Below are 18073 nucleotides of genomic sequence, written 5' to 3' on the forward strand. Positions count from 1 at the left end.
CCTGGTCCCTCACAGCTGTATATGTGGGCTCCTCTGACACCAAGGCTCATCTCCCGTCCTGCTTAAATGTCACGGCGGCAGCGATGGCGAGGCTGATTGTGGAGCGTGCGGCGAGAGCATTGCCGCGGCATTTCTCCCGAGGTGTCTCCAAGAAACACCGGCGCACTTCAAAGCAAATATAATACCGCAAATACGTGGCGGTCCTGCCTCAGGGTTTGCACAGACTCTCCCCGGGTTTGAAACGTGTAGCCTGCATACAAATACTCTACTGTAGGCTTCAGCTCAGAGCCAGACAAACACTTATCCCTCTAGGAGTGTTCTCAGACCTTTGTCTGAAAGCATTCTCATACCAGAGCCTGGGAGAAGGTCTGTGTGTGAATGACCCCGCGCCACGTTAGCCCCACTATAGGGTGATGGGAGAGCAGATGAAGTGAACTAAGGATAACTGCGGGGTGAATTCTCACTCCACAGAGAGAGGAGAAGACTGTGAGAGATGCCTGTGTGTCTCCAGCTGTCTGGCCCCTTTGCGTTTGAGTGTTTGTTTATCAGGGGCAGCATGCGATCTTTAGCATGACCCCTTATCGCATTTTCTGTGTGAAGCCTAGATTTAGCTATAAGCTTATTTTGCTCTGCTGTCCCTTGGCGTTTGATAATGGACACATATACAGTTACAAATAAATCAAGTTATGGACATTCCCAAAAAAAGAAATAATATCAATAATCGGAAGCATATGATTTTGTATTAGTACTGTATACGTTTGTGAACATCATAGAGGGTGTGTGTGCGAGAGTGATGGATACTTTTAAAGAAGCTGTGTGTGACAGTGTGAGAGTGTGTTTGTGTGTGTGTGTGTGTGAGAAAGGTCACATATGGGTGTATGTGTGAGAGAGAGAGAGTATATATGAGTGAGAGAACCCGTATCTGAGAAAGTACACTTGTGTGTTTGTGAGTGTGTGTGTGAGAAAGAGTAAGAGAGAGAAAGAGAGACAGAAAGACCTCTGAGAAAACACGTGTGAGAAAGTACACATATGTGTTCATGAGAGTGTGTGTGTATGTATGTGTACGTGTGAGAGAGAGAGTGCGTATGAGTCTGAGAGTGTATGTGTGAGAGCGCACGTGTGTTGGAGACAGCGTGTGTGGATGTGAGTGTGAGTCAGAGCAGTGCAGCGGAGACCTCTGTTACGGGTGTTAATTGGCCGTCAGTGCTGGTTTGATGTAGCGCTCAGCCTCAGCTGAGGGCTGTGGGCTCTTCCTCTCTTCATTAACACTAATGAGGAAAGGCGCACTGTGAAAGCAGGCTCCTCCGGTCTCTCCTCCGGTGGGGGAACTCTCTCACACTCCTCTAAACCCACACACCACTGCTCCCCAGGCCTGGGAGCTGCAGCCCTGCAGCCGCTGTGGCGCTGCGCAGTCAGCTCTGTATGCGCAGAGACCAGAGCTGCGCAGGTAATGTTTCTCTGTGTAGACAGAGCTGACAGTATAGAGCTATGCATGCAATGCTGGTCTCTGCACATACAGAGCTGACTGCGCAGACATGCGCATAGCTGCGCAGGTAATGTTTCTCTGTGCAGAAAGAGCTGATGGTATAGAGCTATGCATGCAATGCTGGCCTTTGCACATACAGATATCTGCACAGCTCTGCGCAGTCAGCTCTGTATGTGCAGAGAGAAACATCTGCGCAGCTCTGCGCAGTCAGCTCTGTATGCACAGATACCAGTTTTGTGTGCGCAGCTCTGCAGTTATGTCTGTATGCAAAGAGACATACAGGTAACCAGGAGGTTGTTGATTCGATTCCCTGCTGGGGAACTGCTGGGCAACTGCTGGGCAAGGTACCCAATCCACGGTTGTCTCAGCAAATATCCAGCTGTGTAAATGGATGACATGTAAAAATTGTAACCTGTGTACGTCACCCTGGATAAGAGCGTCTGCCGAATGCCAGTAACGTAATGCGGTGTGATTTGTCTGCAGCTCTGTGCTGACGGCTCTGTTACCGCAGAGACTAGTGTCACGCCGGCCCGGTATGCGCAGCGTAACCCTGTCTGTGTTGCAGATGGAGCTGGCGGTGGCACCGCTCTGCAGACGGGTGTCCGACCTGGGCAAGGCCTACCGCCTGCTGCGGTCCTTCAGGTAGGCATCTGTTGACACCCCTGCTCTGTATAACCACCTCTACACACACCCCTCCGTCCCTCTTCCTGTGTCTTCATCCATCCATCCAGTATCTCTCATCCATCAGTCCGTCACTACTCCATCCATGCATCAGTGTGTGTGGTTGTACTTGGAGTGTGTGTGTACTTGACTACCCTTAGGCTATCTAGTCAGGTTGCACAAGTTAACTCGTGGTATGGCTTGAATAGTGGTGTGCTCACTCTCGCTGGTCTGGGAGTGTTGTTAGCCTGGTCTGACACTGTTGCACATTCAACTTGGATGGATACGCTTCTGTTCGTTTGTGTTGGAAATCACTCTGAATAAGAGCGTCTGCCAAATGAAAGTAATGTAATGTCTGTGTCTTCTGTTCCTGGAAGACCTCACTCGGCCTGTTCCTCTCAATTTGTTCTGCATTGTACACACATCTCTGTCTTACAGTACGGCTTTTGCTCCACTCACTCCTGTACCAACATGCACACTATGAATGTGACGTACAGAAGGCCGAGCATGTCACTAGGGACAGAATAGCCTGTTTGTGCTGCCTTTCTGCAACATCGATCCCTCTAAGCAGTGACAAAGAGGAGGCCTGATGTCTTTCAGCAGATTATTATTGCTAATTGCTCCTAACAAAGAAAGCTTAATGAAGATGCAGGTTTGATTAGCACTAGAGCCATTAGTGACATTTGCTTCCTCAGAGTATCGTCTGTTCTCCATTATTCATGTCATTATTCATTTGTTAGGGTAATAGTTTCATTTACAGAGGCGTATCCATTACAAAATGCATTTATTCATCTGCAGTTTCACTCAGCATCCTGTGCTGTTGTCTTGGATTACACTCGTGCGTGGTACGCAGCGATCTGGTTGTTTACTTCTGTAAGTTTGAGAATATTCTGTGATATTGGTTTACAGTTCCAAGGGTATACCTCATTAAGGGTTCTCAAGTATACCCTGGTGTGGGTTCTGGAGTGTGCCATTGTGTTGTTTCTAGGGTGTACTTGAATGTGGGTTCTAGATTCTATGCCAGCACGGGTTCTAGAGTGCATCTGAATGTTGGTTGTAGGGTTTAAGTCACTGTAAGTGTACCTTTGTGTGGTTTTCAGAGTGTATCGCTGTACGCGGGTGTAATACCTCTTGGTCTCCAAACATGAACCCACAAGGCCTGAGTTCCAGAGGATATTGCTGCCATTGTTTCATAATCTTTTGTTCCATCTCCAAGGCTCGCTAATCAAATGAGAGCCACATCCAACAGGCCACCTAATCGAATCTCGCAGTGGCCGCCTTTATGGGAAGCTGGTAATGTTCTGATTCATCATTTCCGTGTTTATCTGAGACGAACACAGGCTGTAGGAAACAGTTTCATCAATCAGTCAAGAGCGGCCTTTAATACACTCTCCAGCAGAATTAATACTTTCATAGACTGTGAATGTCTGTACGGCTTGCCAGCACACTGTCCAGCTTCCAGCTTCCAGCTCTCATTGTCCTGACACTGTCCCCTGTCTCGATGCACTGTGCTTAAAGGCGGTCTCCGGAAGCCTGCCGCGTTAGCACCAGGAAGCACATGAAAAGCCACATAAGCGAGGATCGTGCAGCTCCCCGCGCAGTGCGCACGCCCCACCTCACGCCTTTTTATGGCACTCTGCTCAGCTGGAACCTTCTCGGCTCATGAATAAAGATGAGCTCCGGCCGGCGGTCGCAGCGGAGTCGATGCCAGGCTGCGGGCTGCGAATCAGATCGCGCCGTGCTGGCTGGCTGGGCAGCTGGGCTGATGCCCAGGCTCAGTACGAGCACATTTTTTTTGGGGCAGTGGATGTGCAGATGCTGCGCGTATCTCTACGGCCTTTGGATCAGCTGATGCGGTGAGCGCGGTGAATGGGATTTCAGCAACAGCACGTCTGCACGAAATATGCGCAGTGCCAGACCCCAGAGCATGGACAGGGACATAGAGGTTGAAGTCTGACTGGTGTGTCCCTTCGTTGGCCCATTGTCTCCACACCACAACCTCTTGACTCATTATCACATCGTCACAAAAATTTTTCGATAGGTCAGTCACATCATGTTATTTTGTCATTGGGTGGTTTTACATGGTGCTCCTGTCAAATAAATATTAAGCGTTTTTCCCTCATCAGACAGCAGATTACGATTTATCGGCAAGTCAGTAAATGGATGAAGCTTTTTCGTGTTTTGTAATCACTCATGAAGCCACGCTGGCATACTTTAACGAGACTGAATTTATGTAAAATATTGCTTATGTTGAGAACGCGTCTCGGCATCAGAGATTATTGATGCCGGTGGTAAAGGAGAATTAATTAACCTTTATTTGGGAGTGCGGGTTGTGTCGGGGTGTTGCAGATGAATACAGCGTGGCTCTGATTTCCCTCTTGTGACATTTCCCCAGTGAGCAGCAATGTGTGATGTTGTGAATTCGCTCATGAGCTGATGATACACAGAAATACTGGAGTACTCATATTAATGCTCCCGCAAGGAAGTTCAGTGTGCCACTGACATAGTGGCTGGCTCAGTTAATATACAGTGATGTGTTTTACTCTTAGAAAGAAATTTAGATACACACACACAAACATGTACACACATTCTACAATAGGATGTGTAATTGAGCATATGAGTGTATTCTGATATCTATTCTGTGACTGTGAGCATCATTGTGTTGTGGTATCTGGTGCGTTACTGAGCATCATTGTGTTGTGGTATCTGATATGTCACTGTGAGCATTGTTTTATAGTTGGTGTCTGGTGTATAACTACGTCTGTTGTTGCATTCCAGGCCTTTGCTCTTCCAGACCAGTGAGCACATCGCCAGCAGCCAGGCTATAGGAGACCTCATTCCCTATAGCACCATCCTGCACTTCCTGTTCACACGAGCCCCCGCTGAACTCCGATCTCCCCACCAGGTATGGCAGCTAACATAGGGAATGCTGATATAACCATCACTCTCATTCCTGTACCTCTCACTCACCTGTTCCTGTACCTGTACTTCACACCTGATACACCTCCACTCCTCTACTTACACTCATTTCTGTACCTCACTGTAATACTCCTCTACATACACTCACACCTGTACCTCACTGTAATACACCTCTACATACACTCACACCTGTACCTCACTGTAATACACCTCTACATACACTCACACCTGTACCTCACTGTAATACACCTCTACATACACTCATGCATGTACCTCACTCTAATATACCACCACACCTCCACATACATTCACTGCAGTTATGTACAGCTTGTCCAGGTATATCATGCATACACCTGTACAGACTCACACTAGTACTCGCTCTTCTTCTTATAAATCAGTGGAATACACTTCCATTGCTCTTCTTTTACTTGTACCAGATCTGAAGTGATCTGAGCAGAAACCTCTCTGGCCTCAGAGCACCGGGGCAGCCCCGCCATGTTGGGTTCTGTGCGGAGGCGTTTCAGTGCACGAGATGGGCCTGATGGTCAGTGTGTCCCCCTGTCTCTCACAGAGGGCGGAGTGGTCCATCGCACGGTACTCCCAGTGGCTGGATGATCATCCCTCAGAGAAGGACCGGCTCACTCTCATCAGGTAAGACCTGAGCACACTGCCCCCTGCTGGACACTCTCTCACACTGTCACTCTGATAGGATTGTTCTAGTACTGTGTTGAGATCATGAATCTAAAAGAACTTCTCAGCTTCAGGTGTTAAGTGGCTGTGTCCACATAAATTACAGAGGTGCATCCTTTTTGTGACTAGGAAGTATACAGGACATCCATGAGAAATTCATGCCCTTGTGAAGACATACGTCTTCGTGGGGACATTATAGCATTATTTCTGAGCCTTTAGTTCATACGGAAGCTATCTGTCAGTTGCCAGCAAGCTCTGCACTTGCATGTGGTTGCTGGCTTCCTACCTGCACTTGTTCCTGTAAGCCATACACCCACCCACTGTGCTCATTACCAACTGAACTGGAAGGTTCATTTGAACGGTCCCATTTCTGCTCTTTAAAGGGAACACAGTGTTCACCGTGAACATGTTTGCGCAGCCGCACACACAACAGTGATACTGCTCTGTACTGCATGGGTCTGTCTGTCTGACCCTGTCCAAATGTCTGCAGTCCACGTACGGCAATCACTCCTCTCAGATGATGCCTTGATTTCTGAAAGGAGAGCGCAAAGAGAGAGATTCACAGAGCACAAAGATGCAGTTTCGTACTCTCTCTCTGGAGTGAGTCTCTCTGCTGTGTCCAGGGTCGCATTAGAGGAATTTGCGGTGGACTGGATTCAGGGAATGTAACCAAGGACGACTCCACTGGTGTTCTTTACTTTTTCATGAAGCTTTTATCCACACGCGTTTCCCTATTCATGGCTGGCCTAAATGCACAGACAAAGGGAGGGGTCCAGTCCGCTCTAGCAGGGAGAGATAGGAGGGTGGCCTCATGGATGGAGCTATCATGTGTGACTCACTGATTACAGCCAATCAATGCCCTTTTGCTGTGGAGCAGTCCATCCATTACAGGAATAATGAAGCCTCGCTCTCATCACTAGAGCCTGGGTTTCTTTGTATCTCGGGATATTCAAAGGCACTGTCAATGACATGATTATTAGATTCAACTGCATTATTTCGCCATCCATGATCCAGAGGGGTTTAAATAGTTTGCGGATCGTCAGTTTTACGCTGCTGGATATTTACTGAAGCGATTCAGGTTAAGCACATGGCTGTGGGGTACGACAGCAGGAGATCGGTCAGACAACCTTTCGGATACGAGACCCACTCCTTAACGATTCCGCCCACCCTCCTGCCGGATTGTTCGGATGAAATGGGACCCTGGCCTCGAGTGTGAGGGGGTGTTCACAGGGATTGTGCTGGTCGGGTTTGTGCAGAACGTGGTACGATTGGTCCAGCAGGGCTCTGTACCTTCAGAGGCTGTTCCTCGGCGTAACCCAGAACAGACTTCTGTATTGGGAACAGGAGCGTGCCCTTTGCCCTCTGACCTTTACCCTGGGCCCTTTGCCCTGTGCTCTCTGCACTTCGTTGCAGATGAGATCATAGTGCTCTCTCTCTGTTCGGATAGATGCAGCGTTGGGAGTATCTCGGAAGGGCCAGAGAGGACGAGGTGGGGTATCTGTCTTGTCGCAGACGTCTGCTGATAGGAGCAGCGCAGTTTTATCGATCCCGGTCTGCAGGGCTCACTGTAGCCTCCTCCCCCCGAGGGGACGGCTAATGGCGGCCATTATTTCAGCTCTCGCGCTCGTTTTGGTGACACCTGCAGCCACGCTCTCATCGGAATGGCTTCCTGTCCCTGTCAGGGCGCTTCCTCTGGGCCCCATTCTCCGCTGTCCGCGGCTCTGTGCGTGACGCCCTGTTTCAAAACCAACCCATTCATCATCTCTCCTCCATTCCCCCAGCTTTTCCTCTGAACAGATCCCATTTAAGGGCCAGCACAGTCTGCAGCCGGAATGGGATTGTAGCTGGACTGCAGCCTGCACTCCTGTGCCCCTTATCTCCTGTGATGGATGAATGTTTACCTTCCTGTGTTCCTCCTGGTTCAATATTGCTGTGATCGCCACAAGAACAACATTCATTGCGTAATGTGTAATGACCACAAACTGAGCCAAGGGTGCTTGTGGTGTGCGTGTGTATGTGAGTGCATAACATGCATGTCTACATAAATGGAACGACACTAAATAAATGAATTCAGTGGTGTGTGAGCGCACCCTTGTGGAGACACGGGGACTTGTAGAATCTAGGGCCGAGACAGAGAGCTACTTCAGGGTCCGGGGAAAAAGTAGATAAATTCACCCAAGTTTTTTTAACTTATTTTAGTGCTTAGCTTAGTCCCAGCCTGTATCCACTGATGAGGTCATGTGTTGTGTTAATGAAGAGGAGTGTTGGGTTTATGGGTTTGTGGTGTCTCCTTTGGGGCAGGGGCGCGCTGGAGGCCTATGTGCAGTCAGTGAGGGCGCGACAGGGGAAGGAGTTTGCACCAGTGTATCCCATCATGCTCCAGCTGCTGCAGAAGTCCGCCACCGCCGTGTAGGACCTGACTGCTCCGACAACACTTCCCAGGTCACCAAGTTCACCTCGACATTTGAGAGAAGATGCCCCTCCCCTCCTGTACGTTATGAGTAGCGCCCCCCTAACGTTTAACCTTTAAGCCTTGATGAGCTCAAACTCAGCCCTGCTTTAGTGAGGGTTGAGATTATGTGATTATGTATAAAGGTGACCAGTTTCAGTCACATAAGTAATTCTGTTTTATTACTATTGATTTGTTCTTTCTTGCAGTTTTGGCTCTATAAACATCACTACAAACTGTCTATACGTTACTCTCCACTTGGTAGAAGGATTATTTTGATAACTTTTGTTTTTTTTGTTTTTTTAATAATGGGTTAGGTAAAGATTTCAAACTCTATAAATAATTATCCTCTATTTAATTTTGATTGTGTTTTGCAGAATGTACATGTGCAACAGTGGATGTACCCTATTTACACTTTGTTTTCTGTGAATCCTCAGTTTGCACAGATGCATTATGGGAAATGCGCTGTGGTCTAAGATTAAAGGGCAGGTATGTAAAAACGCTTCCCCTTTCATCTCGTTCTTTTCTCTCCTTGGCGGGTTTTGTTCGGTGTCCGTTTTCAGAGGGCAGTGAATCTTGTTGGGCAGAGATTCAATTAGAACCTTCAAAGCGCTCCCCATTCATTCATCACGAGAAATCTTTTATTCTGCCACAGGAGAGATTGGATTAGATCCTTCTTGCGCACGCCGGTGTTTTGATGTGTTAAACTGGAACACGGGGTTCCAGGCAGGGCCATGTCTGTGTGGGGGCCACCGTGTTCTCGTCGTCATAGCGATGAGTGCCGAGGAAGAGGCGCAGGTAAACGCATGGAAATGAAAACATTACAGATGGAAATAGGAGATGGAATGAAAGCTGTATGGAAGGGAAAGAAGAGGCAGGGAGAGTACCACACATCTGAGAGAGAACCCTTAAGAAGGGCCCCTCCACACCACCCTGATAAGGACAACACAATCTAGCATAAGGAACACAGCAAAATTTAAACAAGTATCCAATCACAGCCGTCCGTTCAAAAAATAAATTCCCTGCTCTGGTACAGGGACTGAAGCACAGCAGAAGATGAAACCAAAACATGCAACACGACACGAGACGAGACGGGGGGATAGATTACATGTTTAAACTTTTAATATTTATAATATCATACAAGAACGTTTTGTGCAAGAGGTTTGGTGGGGGGCGAAGACCTGTACATTATTGACATGAGAGATTTGAAGAATGCAGTGACGAACTGAGAGATATACGGGAGCCGTTACAGTTTGGCCACGATTGCATCACATGAGATCCTCATAAATTCTCTTCTTGGGATTAGTTGTACAAGTCTATATATATACGAGATATATCTATGTATATATGTATATATGTATATAAAGTGCAAGAACACTTCGGGGTTAGTCATAGCCCTAGAAGTGCTGTGTTTGTGTGTACGTGTCCACTCCATGTATAATACAAGGTCACGTGACCTCGTTTGTGTCACACGCCTCCTCGAGTGAGTGGCCGAAGCCTCCTGCAGATGGGCGTGGCCTCGTTATACTCTCCCCGCCCCTTTATGCAAATACAAAGTGAAATGGATTACCATGTCTGTGCAATATATTGAGTTATACAAATATAATCGTATGAACAAGCTGAAATAAAGCATTTTAAAATTTCCCCTTTTTATCTTTTTTTTTTGTTTATACATTTAAAAAATAGACATTTGTTTACAGCTCCTCCACACCCTACTGTAGCACCACAGGATCGCACCTTTCAAGCCTAGAGCATGAAATTTACCTGAAAAACAGAACTGAGAAGTTTCTTAACTTTGGAAGAATAAGGCATTTTCGGTCATTAAAAATGTAAGAAAATATTTTAAGCACAGTTAGTTACTAGATTATATGCTTTTTTTTAATATCATTTAACTTTTTTTGTTTGCTCATTTTTTCCGTTTGTCTGTATAATGTCTCTATTAATTTAAAAAGCAAAAAAAAAAAAAAATTCATCATCACAGTAAATTGTCATCCACCTTGCTGAAGAGTGGGAAGGTCGTTGTTTCCATCTCTCTCTCTCTCTCTCTGTGACTCTGTCCAGTTCATATTCCCACAGCAGCCTCCTGCGTCTGTGAGCTAATTCTGCTGTGAGCCCTGCAACAAGAACCGAGGAGATGGGAGGTTAAATGGCACGCTGCTTCAGTCTGTGACTGTCAATTTCAGTCTTTTGTACTTATAGAGTTTGGGGGTCAGAGTGAGGGGTTGGTTAGCTGATCCTGGGTCAGTGCTTGGGCCAGCTAACAGACTAAAGTGTAACAGAGCTTGTATGTTGGTTTTAATTTGACTCTTGATTTGGCACATAGCCCATTGCACAACTGGATACTTTTGCAAAAGCAATTTGTGGATGCAAAAGCAGTGACCTGACTGAGATCTGAACCTGCAACACGCGGTTTATACGCGGCGTTCCCTGGCCGCTCGGCCGGAGCGCCTCCGTCCTCACCGAGTTGGTTCGCTTGCGTTTCCAGCAGTCGGGATTGAGGCGTTTCTGTTCGTCAGCCAGGGCCTTGGCCTCCATGGTGTACATCCTCCTCTCCTCGTTCTTCATCTTCTTCCACTTGTCCCCCAGGATGACGCTGATGGCTCTGCACACAGGGGTCAGAGGTCACGACCAGCGTGCAGTATCTCTCTCACACACTGGGAGAGTGACCAAAACTGAGTACATGACACGACACCCCCAACACCCCCACCACCGTTGCTTGCAAATAGCACAAAGCACTGTGCGCGTACACGCACACACACGCTCACACACGCTCACACACACACACTCACACGCTCACACACGCTCACACACGCTCACACACGCTCACACACGCTCACACACGCTCACTCACACACACTCACACACACTCACACACACTCACACACACTCACACACACCTGTTGTCTTTCCCAGGGTACATCTGTGTGTACTCCACCCTGTACTTCTTGGCGAAGAGCATGAAGGCGTTCATTGGCCGCTTGCACTTGGTGGGCGTGGCACTGCTGGCTGTCCCTGAGGTGTGGCTCCTGCTGGACTTGCTGTGGGGGGAGTGGGAGGGGCCCGGGGGCTCCGTGTCCCGGCCCAGTTTCTCACAGTCGGGGCTGACAGCGCCCCCGCTGGACTGGGAGGCCCGACGCTGGCGGGCCATGCTGCTCAGAACGTACACGGCCGACGAGTCCAGGGGGGTGAAGTCATAACTGTAAGGGGAACAAGGAGACGAGTCACGTACTGCGACTGCCATACATTACTGTAAATAGACACAACACAGGCCCTTCACACACGCAAATAACTTGGACACAACATTGACCATAAACAACTGCACACTCTACACAAACACACAGCATGACATTTGCCCTTCAACAGCACAGACCCATGCAGATTATATATATCTATAAATATTAGACCCATTCATAAACACATAACCACACAGTACCAGCCAGTATACACACACACACGCACACACACACACACACACCAGAAAACCCTTATTGTATATAAACACACAACACAGCATAACACACACAAACAGTGAAGCGCTGCCACATAAACACACAGCAAAGATTCCATACCCACAGCCCGCCACTCTACACAGTCACACGGCACCAACGGCTCTCGTATACAGAACACATGTAGGTCCAGATGCTGCGGAAACCAGCCAAACCAAAGGCTTCACCTCCTGAAGGTGTCAAAGACCACCGAATCGTCACAGTTAATGGCGTCCCTGTGTCCCGGGGGGAGGCACAGGTCCCCCAGCTGCACCTCGTAGCAGGGGATCCCGTGCCGGACGACCGTGAGGCTCGGGTAGAAGGAGGACCAGCCTGCGGGAGGAGGGGAGAGGAGTGAGGGAGATCAGCCATTCCATAGCTATAAATACCAAGCCACCTGACCAGGGCTTCCTGTCTGACATCACCTCCTGAACTCAACTACAGTGTGCTACATACTTTTTGCATGTGGTAGCACAATTGCTAGTGTCCACATGTGCACAGTAGTACTGAAAATCAAGAAACTATAAGCAGAAGCAGATTTTACATATGAGAGTTTACATTTTACATATGAGTTCCATAAGCACTTGGGCAGGCTGGTGCACTACACAGCGTATCTGACATCAGTAGGTTAGATCTAGTTTGCAAGTATCAAATCCAAGGCCCGGTTCTTTGTTGTCACTGTGGTCATTTATGGTGCTTAGATTCATCACAAAGCAGTGTCTTTACCTTTATTTTTCACGAAAAAGGGATGGTCCAATCTGCATTCCGCTGTTAACAGGCCATCTTCTGGGGAACCGGGGTCAAAGGTCAGTTTGAGAACCGACTGACCAAAGGACACGGTCTCCTCGTGGGAGACTAAATTCAGCCCCTCAGATCCATAGCTCTGCAAGCGAGCACACACAGAGATGCGTCACACCTGTCCTCTTCAGAACAACTCACACGCACAGGCGAGAGGAACATCGAATGTAATTTCACTCAAACATGGAACAAATGGCAAACTAAAAAGGAAAAATGGAAAAAGACATCCTTAAAACAACATCCACTACCACATAAACAGAGCTTCTCTGCAGGTTCTTTTAAGAGTAATGACCAATGCTGTTCTGTCAGAAGAATGGTTTCACACACCGTCTTTGGTAAAAAGGTATCGCTTTAGCCTTAGCATTAGCAAGTACAGTTGCATGAAGCAGGGTACTGACATTTTGTTACTGGATGGAAAGTGAAATGTAAAAAATGTGCTGTATAATTATGGAGGGTGGAACCTTCAGGGGGTGGCACGCGGCCTCTCCCTCGTCCTCGGACTCGTCGTCAGAGTCGCCCAGGTCCTCGACGTCCTGCCACTCCACGTTGGGTCCCTTGTGGAAGCGCAGGCGTGTTCCTGTGGGCGCCAGAGGGGATGATGTCATCGCACTGCCCATTCTCCAAAGCCGATTGGTCCGTTTACTCCCATTCCGTCAGAAAGTCGTTTCAATCAAGTCCTCTGACCCACAGCTAATCTGACCGCACTAACACTTCATCCTCAACTTCAACAGTTTTAACAACTTTAACTGAGGGCTTTTCAATATTTACGCAACATCAGGAGCTTGGTGTTCACTGAACTGAATGAAAGATGTTTTAAGAGCTGAAAAAATGTAATGCTGGCTTTAATTTTTTTTACACAAAGTAAAGGACAAAGCGCTTTGTGGTTAGATGGAACAGTCTCTCCCTCAATCCTTTTTGTGGTTTTACATCTATCTGCCCAGCTTTGTTCCACACTATCAAGTCCTATTTAAATCCAGTCCTGGATTTAAAATTGCATGCCTTTGCTGCTGGTTTGAGATAGGCCTCTTTTTAAGATACCGCCACCATAATTTCCCTATGTGTTACTAAATACATTTTCAACTGTCACACTACTATTTGTCCAGCAGAGGGCGAGCTGTTCACATTACGTCCAACCTTTCATGAAATGGCTGAGTATCAGAATGGGACACACATCAAGTATCAAAATAAATGCATCACTCTTATTCATATAGGCATAGATTTTGAAAAGCAAAGTACACAGCCTTTGGAAATTTATTATTTTTAATCATTTAGTCAAGTAAGTAATCTGATTGATTGATCACTCATAACTGACCATGATATACTCGAGTGACTTGGCTGTTGGTGTAAGTACTATGAGAGGTAACTGGAAAAAAAAATTATATATATGAGCTGATTATGCACACCATGACAACTTCCAATGTTTGTTTGATGGCATTGCAGAATTCCTTTGCACACCTGTTAGAGTTGGTTCTTAAATTCTTAGTTCTTGAACTTGAGTGTACATCTGAACTTTTGCTGGGGCAGTCCAGCTGTAAGATTACTATCAAGAACAAAGTGTCTCAACTGACCTTTGAACCTGAGACTCTAATACAGGCAGAGCTCAGAGTGCCTAGCACTATGGCCCTGTATAAACTGGCATCTGTGTCAGAAACATCTTTCTGAGTCTTACATCCAGGGACTTTCAAAGATGTGTAATCCCATCCAGATTCGAGTTTGAATAATTGAGGTGATTCATATATCTTGCCAGCCTAGCAAGATAGGAGAGCAGGACATTAACAGAGACACAGACAAGTGCTTCAGCCCCTCCCCATGGCCCTCCCACTGAAAACAGCACCCCCTGACTCCATCAACCTTTCCACGCCTTTTCTGTACCTCCGCCAGCTGTCCATACCTTTCAGGAAGCAGTGCCAGACTGTGGCGGGCCACGAATGGGACCAGCCCATGTCATCATCGTCCGACAGCGAGGATGTGCAGAAGTTGCTGGACTCTGACTCGCTGCTCGCCTGGGGAGGGAGGGGGGGGGGGGTCAGGAGAACACATCCCGGTTGTCATTTTACACCTGACTGCATGGGATTTATGGTTTTCACGCTCTGGGCTGTGAGCAGTACTGCGAGGGCGGTCAGAGGTCATACCCTGACCCGCCGGCGCTCTCTCCAGTGGCTGCGGGCGGGGCCGGGTGCGCTGCTGGAGGCCAGGGGCGGGCGGGCGTAGGAATGCAAGCTGTTGCTGGTGGCAACGATGTGCACAGGAGAGGACCTGAAGAGGGGGAAGGGTGTGGAATACAGGTGTTAGAGCTGAGCTGTCGTAAGAGGAGGAGCACCGGTGTGTGTGTGTGTGTGTGTGTGTGTGTGTGTGTAGCTGTAGGTGGGCTTCAAGTATGTGTGGGGTGATTGGAGGTAGAGGCTCAGGCGTGTTTGTGAAATGACCGTGGCACAGGGTTCAGGTATGTGTGGAATGGCAGGTGGTGGGGACCCAGGTGTGACTGTGGTACAAGTGTCTCACCTGTTGCAGGAGGAGCTCTGTAGCAGGGGACTCTGGGGGCTGGTGGCGATGTTGGCCAGCTCTGTCAGCCAGTTGGTGTCGGGGGAGTCGCTGTCAGCGGTGCGGCTCCAGGTGTCCCAGGGACGCTCCTGATGAGACACTCCCTCCGACACCTGGAACACCGCTGGCAGTGACCGGCCCTCCTGAACCTCCTGCAGCTCAGGGAGGTCATCTGGAGGAGGGGAGGAGTTTTTTTTTAATCAGACAGCCTTCGCCAAGGGCTACATTTAAGTTAAGCATGGACCCATGTTGCTTTCCTGCTGAACCATATCATGTCAGTCAGAGTGTCAGTCTGTATGTCTGTGCACCTGACAGAGTAGTGTGTGTGTGTCAGTATATGTGTGTGTGTGTGTGTGTGTATGTGTGTGTCAGTCAATGCATCTGTCAGGTTACGTGTACGTGAGTGCTAATCTGAATGTCTGTATCTGTTCATGTGTATGCCTGTGAAAGTGTGTGTGTGTGTGGGCATTTATGTATGATTTATATATGAATGGATTTGTGTGTGTTTCTGTGTTTGAGTGAGATTACCATACTCCATGCGACTCTCACTGGTAGGGCATCCGGGCGAGGACGGCAGGTCCTCGTTGCACTTGAGCATGTCGAAGGCGTCGTCCATTCCTGAAGTGCTCTGCAGCTCCCCCTGTTGGCGTTTCTCTATGCTGTACGGCACCAGTTTAGTCTTCACTTCCCACACCATATTATGCCATGTCAGCTCCCCTGACTACAGACACACAGGAACGACAGTGACTTACGTTATGGCCAGAGAAACGACACATCTGCATATAATGTCCGAGTGATGAAACTGTTAAAATCCCCTCAGTTCTTGTAAATTTAAACCATGGAATGACTCAGTACAGTGGTGATTTACGAGGCCGAATAATACATAAATTCACCTCAAAGTTCACCTGTCAAGAGTATTCATATGCAAAGACGTCTAATAAAAAAGTTAATTGTAAATATATAACGCTAACGTTGGTAATGAAATAACAATTGTAACGTTTACATAAGAATACACTCGGAGCGTTCTAGGTTCAGCTGCGCTTGTTGCACACGATTAAATACACATTTACATTCGTTTCCCTCTCTTCTGTCAAAAAAAGACATAATTCTTCGAGAAGGTAGGTAGAGAAGGTAGAAGGTAGTATTGTTTCGTTTCGTTGTTTTAATTACAGCCAAGTCTTTTCTCTCTCTCCATTTGCTTTCGTCATACATTACAATGGGCTGTCTTATCAAACAGTAACTACCGTCCAAAATAAAGGTAATAATACGCTATTCATATCCAAGCAAGTGCATAAAGAAATGCACATCCTTCAGGTGAATTCAATAACTTAAAGATCGCGTTTGAATGAATTACTTTCTTTGTCTGTGAACTTTCTGTCTCCCCGTAAACGCCATCATGTGACCCTTAGCATGCAAGCCTTGTTTATAAACTTTAAGGACTGGGCGCATGCGCACCAGAGCTCATTCATTCAGAACTGCGTAATAAGAGGTGATCAATAACACAACTGATAAGAATGAAACGATCAGTAATTAATTATAGACTGAAGTACAACTTTTTTCATTTTTAAATACTCGCTTCCGTTAGCGCTACACCGTGTTGGCTGACTAGAAAAAATGCATGAATGTATAAAAAGCAATAGGTTGTCCGATGAACTACCCGCTTCAGCTTGCAAACAAAATACCAAAGGTCTAGCCAACATAATTCGCCTTTTACATACCCTAACGTTATTTTAATACAAAACAAGTTACTTTCGAAGACAAACACCTTTGCTGAACGAAAATAGGATTTGCCAGCTGGCAAGCAATCGAGACGCTCTGATGAAAAGTTCATTGACAGCTGTTTGCTAGCTCGCGAAAGACTGAGCGGAACTCTTTTGTTAGGTAGCTAATGTCACAATAAAGAAAACATTGAGTTGGCGTTAGCTAAAGATAGCGCTCGCATAAATCCTAACAAAAGAATGTCAACAAGTTGAAACATGGTGCTGTCATTCAAGATGGTGAAATGAATGAAGCGAAAACGTCACAGATGGACAGAGACCCAAGGTAAAACAAAACAAAACTAGCTGCCTAGCTATGCTAGCTAGCAAACGCGAATGCCAAAACAACAATCGTCACAATGAAAAAAACTCACTCTAATAAGAGATGACAGTCGCAATCGGTGGCATCAGTGATATCGTGTCGCTTTTTTAAATCCGCGGCAACTGTGAAAAGCGAAGTTCATCACTTATTCCGTCGTATATTTTCAACCTTTTGTTTCTCTGCTGTCTGTGGTTAACTTTCTTACTTACCAAACCCGTCGCCATTACCGTGTATCTCTGGTGTTCTCAGAAGAGGGAGGGAATGATTACTTTTAGATACGAACAGCTATTGGTGGCTTTCGCTATCAATAAGTAACTCTTCTCTTCACGATTGGCTGAAATTAATGACATTCTTCCCGGTTTGCGTGTATTTGTTATTCCTATCGTTATTGGCTGTGGTGCACGCCCGTTAATTCTGTGTTGCTGTTAATTGGACAATCTGCTTATCCCGCCTCTACAATTGTTGTAGTTCTTAAATTTCATCCATTTGCTGTATTTGGCGATATTATATACCCATCTGACTACAGCTCCCACACAACAACAGAACCTGAAATAAACAATGAACTGTCAAGCTGCCTCCACTTAATGTTTCGTACAGTAATTCATTAAACCCTATTACTCTAATATAACGAGCATATCTGAAGTGATAGGAAGCTAAAAGACTAGGAGGCTAAGTGAACAATGTAGATAGCTAACCATGTTAGTATATAGATATAAATAGTCACATTGGTATCCAAGAAAATGAGAACAAAGAGTTCATATACTTTTACCTGCGTACAGTTCATAGACTTACAAACCACTACAGTAGTTGCGGTATTTAAAAAAATTGTATTTAAAAAAATTCACAGAAGGAAAAAAATATTTCTGTAATTTGGGTGTTTTGTCTGTAATTTATTATCTTATCTTTCTATATTAGAGGTGCAGAAATTCATCAAATAGATTAATAAGAAGGTATTTAGTAAGGTTT

At 46.7% G+C, this 18073-nt stretch overlaps 2 protein-coding genes across 6 annotated transcripts in view; one reads left to right on the forward strand and one right to left on the reverse strand.

Moving 5' to 3' along the window:
* The window catches only part of cog5 (component of oligomeric golgi complex 5), a 111700-nt gene extending 103246 nt beyond the window's left edge, over window positions 1–8454 (forward strand). For both annotated transcript variants that reach the window (XM_036517916.1, XM_036517917.1), the window contains 4 exons: window positions 2052–2128; window positions 4925–5051; window positions 5637–5716; window positions 8057–8454. In XM_036517916.1, coding sequence (XP_036373809.1) covers window positions 2052–2128; window positions 4925–5051; window positions 5637–5716; window positions 8057–8168 — 396 coding nt within the window. In that variant the 3' untranslated portion in view covers window positions 8169–8454. The remainder of the gene's footprint in view (window positions 1–2051; window positions 2129–4924; window positions 5052–5636; window positions 5717–8056) is intronic.
* A 68-nt stretch (window positions 8455–8522) lies between these two features.
* On the reverse strand, window positions 8523–17351 carry LOC118770558 (HMG box-containing protein 1-like). Of its 4 annotated transcripts, XM_036518306.1 has the most exons (12): window positions 17317–17346; window positions 17160–17229; window positions 15557–15749; window positions 14990–15200; window positions 14620–14743; window positions 14379–14490; window positions 12949–13064; window positions 12416–12572; window positions 11878–12022; window positions 11102–11401; window positions 10665–10806; window positions 8523–10318 (listed from the first exon to the last, which is right to left on the reverse strand). In XM_036518306.1, exons 3-12 carry the CDS (start codon window positions 15723–15725, stop codon window positions 10301–10303), a joined length of 1494 nt encoding a protein of 497 aa, XP_036374199.1. In that variant the 5' UTR covers window positions 15726–15749; window positions 17160–17229; window positions 17317–17346; the 3' UTR covers window positions 8523–10300. The 4 variants fall into 4 exon arrangements, with proteins under 4 accessions (XP_036374199.1, XP_036374198.1, XP_036374197.1 ...); XM_036518305.1 differs by lacking the exon at window positions 17160–17229 and having other exon boundaries at window positions 15578–15749; window positions 17317–17351; XM_036518304.1 differs by lacking the exon at window positions 17160–17229 and having other exon boundaries at window positions 17317–17351.
* Between the last annotated feature and the right edge of the window lie 722 nt (window positions 17352–18073).

Source organism: Megalops cyprinoides, chromosome 23, assembly GCF_013368585.1.
Source record: "Megalops cyprinoides isolate fMegCyp1 chromosome 23, fMegCyp1.pri, whole genome shotgun sequence".
NCBI lineage: Eukaryota > Metazoa > Chordata > Actinopteri > Elopiformes > Megalopidae > Megalops > Megalops cyprinoides.

Excerpts from the sequence above, each read along its gene's own strand:
- LOC118770558 (XM_036518304.1), bottom strand. Across the intron at positions 14,744-14,989 it reads CAGAGCTCCTCCTGCAACAG|GTCCTCTCCTGTGCACATCG; the intron begins GTGAGACACTTG and ends CCCCCTCTTCAG. Across the intron at positions 12,023-12,415 it reads CTTTTTCGTGAAAAATAAAG|GCTGGTCCTCCTTCTACCCG; the intron begins GTAAAGACACTG and ends CTCCTCCCGCAG.